The sequence below is a fragment of the Lactuca sativa genome, chromosome 2 (assembly GCF_002870075.4).
Source record: "Lactuca sativa cultivar Salinas chromosome 2, Lsat_Salinas_v11, whole genome shotgun sequence".
Classification (NCBI taxonomy): domain Eukaryota; kingdom Viridiplantae; phylum Streptophyta; class Magnoliopsida; order Asterales; family Asteraceae; genus Lactuca; species Lactuca sativa.
The window spans coordinates 167,463,211-167,467,807 of NC_056624.2; the positions used below are offsets into that span (position 1 = coordinate 167,463,211).

Below are 4,597 nucleotides of genomic sequence, written 5' to 3' on the forward strand. Positions count from 1 at the left end.
AAAAATAAACTAATAAAATAAGGAAATAAAATAAGTTATCAGTGACATTAAAATCAAATGGCAAACAATGTATATGAAGTAAAGATGTTCGATCATCCTAAATGATCAAACATGTTTAAAAAATTGTGATTATCACAACTAGAAGCAAAAGTAAACACCAATAACACAATACATGCGGAAACCCTAGGGAAAAAGTATTACGTACCTTGATGCCTAAAGTACTTTGTGTCTTAAAATGCACTCCATGCAAAAGTTTATTCTTTTATCCAAAATCTACAAACAATCATGATCATTTTCTATGGACTTTTCTAGACAAAGCCTTCACCATATTCATAATCATGTCAACTTTAACTCAAATGTTCAATATAGATAAATCAGACGTATTGATGACAGATAGAAATAATGCACAAGAACTTGCTCTTGATCAAGCGACCACATCATACATCACACACGTGATACAAAACCAAATTTGACATAGTTAATGTTAAACGTTGCTTATAATTCCTATATATGTTAATATTACAACATCTCAGACCCTATTTTTCTTTTAGGTCAAATACAAATCACTCAAGAACACAAACACAAACACAAATTTTTCCACATCATTGATGTGATGATGTCACTAGCACAACGATTCAAAGCCACCCTCCTGGACGTACACTATGCATCTCTAAGAGAGAGTGGCACAAACGTAATTATTAAAAACAAACAAAACAACAATCATCTTATGAAATTATAGTATTAATTTCCGATAGGTTTCACCCCTCGTTTCCAATTCAACCACTGAGCACGTCTCGCAGCACGAGCCCTATTCCACCTCTGCACATTTCTCATCCTCGCGAATATCTTCCTAACTTGGTAAAGCCTTCGTCCCTGTTGCCCAATGATATTAGCAGTCGAGGATCCCTGACTCAAAACGATGTCGTACCCATCACCAAACGACTCCATCCCTTCCGCTAAAAGCTGCCAGAACAACCCGCCGGCAGCAGCACCGCCGTGTTTTGCCGACAGATATATGTTGTTGTAGACCAAGTTAAACAGTTGGTCTCTTTGATACGTGCTAAAGTTGGGATCTTTAACTGATTTCCCAAATTCCGTTAAGAGTAACGGTTTCTTGAGGACGTATTGGGCGTCCCGAATGTGGGTTCTAAGCCAATTGCTGAGGAAATTGAGTTGGTTTTGATCGTCGGAGCTCGTTAGCCTGGTTGAACAATACGTTTCATAAGTTTTACTTTTAGTGTCATACAAATCGGAATCCCAAAGGTAGAATGGAATCGGGGATTACCATTGGTCGGGATATGAGTGAAGGGTGGCGAAATCGATTCCGGGGATTTGGTTGTTGGAAATGAAATCAGTTCCGATGTCGAAACCGGGATTCTGATTACTGGTTTTGCCGTAGAAGCCTTCGAGACCTGCTTCTAGCAAGTGATTTCGATCTATCGACTTCACATGTGCAGCCATTTCTGTAATCCATGCCTGATTATGACAAATACTAGTATTAAATAGTGTAATTTTAATCGAACAGATATTTGTAATTTATTCTTTTTTGTTGAAAAATAGAAATGAATTTTGAGACATGTGAATTGTCGGTGTGTATCTATTGGTCCTTGATGCCGCCCAATGAAGTGTGTCAGTGGGTGTAAAAATTTCCTTTTCTTTATTTTGGTTTGCTTTTTCAAGAAACGCAAAAGAACAACAAAATTTATTACAATTCATATAAAAACATTTCCTTTTTTCTTGATCATAAACTCTTGAAAATCCGAAGAGTGATGGAGAAGATGTTCTTCCTACTTACCCAAATCACACATTTTGAGTTTCTAATTTAAAGTTGTCAACTTTCATTTTCTTGAAATTGACTAATTATATTTTTTGTTTGGATGTTAACAAGTTAACTACTGTTTTCAGTCCTTGTTATATGACTTGACATTAAAGATAAAAACCCATGTTATGCTTTATCAAAATTTTGATCCTAAATTGACTTATTTAGTCACAAAAGTCAAAAAATTACGAAAAAAATTAAAGAACCTGAATTGTTCTTCCAGATGTATCGGAAGTGCATCTGGGCTCATTCATGAGCTCCCAAGCCATGATTGTTGGATCATTCTTGTACATAACTCCAGTGATTGTGTTATATCTATTAAGCACAGTCTGCATATACAATTACAAAAACAAATTTAGAAAAAATTAACAAAAAAATTTCGTCAAAACACTAATTAGTGTGTATATAGTATATACCTTGACATGGTTCTTGTAAAACCCCTTAGTAACAGGGTTTCTAAAGAAATCATCATCTGACGTTAGATACTGGCCTTGATTTCTTGCCCAATTCACATACTGCTTTTTGCCACCAAGGTTTTCATAATTGTTCACCAAACTCAAAACCAACTTTATCCCAAATCTTCTCGCTTCAGCCACCACAAAATCCAACCCCTTTTCAACAATCAAAAACCATAAAATTAATGTCACCCACTATTAAAATTTAAAACACCGATTCTTGAAAAGTAGAAGAAAATTCAAGAAAGTGTACCTTGAACATTTGTTCATTGTAAGAACCAGGAGAGTATTGTAAAGGAGTGACACCAGCATCACTGAAAGCCCAAGTTCTTGCGACAGAGAGGCCATGGGAAGATGCCTGTTGAAAAGCAGTTGAAACTTTGGATCTTTGAGAAGGATCGGAAGCTAAAATCATCAACCAGTAAGCGTTAAAGCCATTGGCGTAATAAGGGCTTCCATTTAACATGAAATGCACTCCTCTTGTTGTTATGAAGCCACCGTTTCTTGATTCAGCTGCTTCGGTTTCAAGAAAAGTGTTGTGGTTTAGGATCAATAGAGCAACAACAAATATTGACGATGCTAAAGTTTTCTTCATTATTTCGTATCTCTAGAGTCGTTTGAAAGATTTGGAGAGTTTTTGGAGAAAGTGAGAGGTTTATTAAGGGGTGATATGAAGCGAATGGAGGTAGGATATGTGGGTGCCCTTGGGGATTGGGAAGGAGGTGGTGATAATCAGATAATGTGCTTTTGTTGCTAAACTAGTAATGGCTACAGAGTGGGGAACGATAACTGTCGTATTCACAAAAGATTAAAGGGAATAAATGATACCACACTACCTCTTACTACTCATTAACAAGTTGTATAAGAATCACTGCAATTATGTTTTCTTTTTTTCTTTTTGGATATTCAAACAAATTTGATTATTTGTAATTAGTTAAGGATTACATAAAATAACCAAATATTTTTTTGCATTTTACAAAATTGATCACTGAATCCGAAATGAACCAACTAGGACCCGAGATCTGATGGGTGTGACCCATTTAGGTCCCCTAAACGAAATCTGAAATGTGGTATCTACTACATCTTGGCATATAATTTTGTTCTCTCTCGAATCATAGCAACATAAAACGGGTGGGAAAGAAATTTAAGTTTACTAGATATGTTCTTTCTAGCTCATACATCTTCATTGCATTTTATTTTGTCTAAAGAAAGAACAATTAATAATATGAAATTCAAAGAATTTGTCCGAAATAAGAAGAGTTTTTTTGTTGCGAATACATAGTGGGTATATTTTTTTTTCTCAATAGTTAGTTTTCATGAGTAATTAATATTTTAGTTAGTAAGTATTAGTGAAGTAGAAACACTTGTCCGGAATCCAAAAAACATGTCAGAATTTTGGTCTGAAATAGAAACATCGTTTGTAAACACATCACTTTGTTTCTGTTTTTCTAATGTAGTATATTGTTATGGGATTTTCTAATATGTGTCTATGGCACATATAAGAAGTGTTAATTATGAAAAATATTATAATAATTAAATTCAAAATACATTTATTATGGAGGTTATTTTTCACATTTAATTATGGCAATATTCTTTATAATTAATGTATTTTATATTTAATTATGGTAATACTTGTCATTAATTAATGTTTTTTTATATGTGCCTTAGGCACATATTAGAAAATCCTTATTGTTATTTCAGCATGACAATGTGTATGATGCTTTGTTGAGCATGAAATGCAACCCCGAACTTGGTGGGAAAATAGTTGCCAAGTTACAATGTACTTCAACATTGTTTGTAATTAAGTTGATCGTCAGAACAATGTTAGTTTGTAATATGGAAACAAGTTGCATGATGTCATCTGCATTTATGTTGCTTAAGGAAACATAGATTTTTTGAGTTCGAATAATATGATTCTTTGTACTTAGCATATATATATATATATATATATATATATATATATATATATATATATATATATATATATATATATATATATATATATATATATATATATATATATATATATATTACATAGAATCCATATAGTTGTCATTGAAAAATATGTTTTTATTGATTGTTGACAAAAGCTTTTAGCCCAAATGTACGTAGTCAATGGAACAATAATATCGTATTCAAATAGGATATGTTCGCTTTATGTATAACACCCAAAACTTATGACCTTATTTCAATAATACGAAGATCCAATTGTTAAGTTTCTTAACATGGTGATCATGTGAGTGGTCCGATAGGGATGTTAAAGACTATTTGACAGATTTGAACTCATTCTAGTCATTTTCATAAATAAGCATTAAGTGATTAA

General features: G+C 33.1%; 1 protein-coding gene across 1 annotated transcript; it reads right to left on the bottom strand.

The window, feature by feature from the left end:
* Nucleotides 1-482: 482 nt before the first annotated feature.
* Nucleotides 483-3,027, bottom strand: LOC111897361 (mannan endo-1,4-beta-mannosidase 7). Its single transcript, XM_023893315.3, has 5 exons — nucleotides 2,528-3,027; nucleotides 2,236-2,430; nucleotides 2,026-2,148; nucleotides 1,286-1,476; nucleotides 483-1,201 (listed from the first exon to the last, which is right to left on the bottom strand). The coding sequence occupies exons 1-5, from the start codon at nucleotides 2,867-2,869 to the stop codon at nucleotides 742-744; spliced, it is 1,311 nt and encodes a 436-aa protein (XP_023749083.1). The 5' UTR covers nucleotides 2,870-3,027; the 3' UTR covers nucleotides 483-741.
* Nucleotides 3,028-4,597: the final 1,570 nt, after the last annotated feature.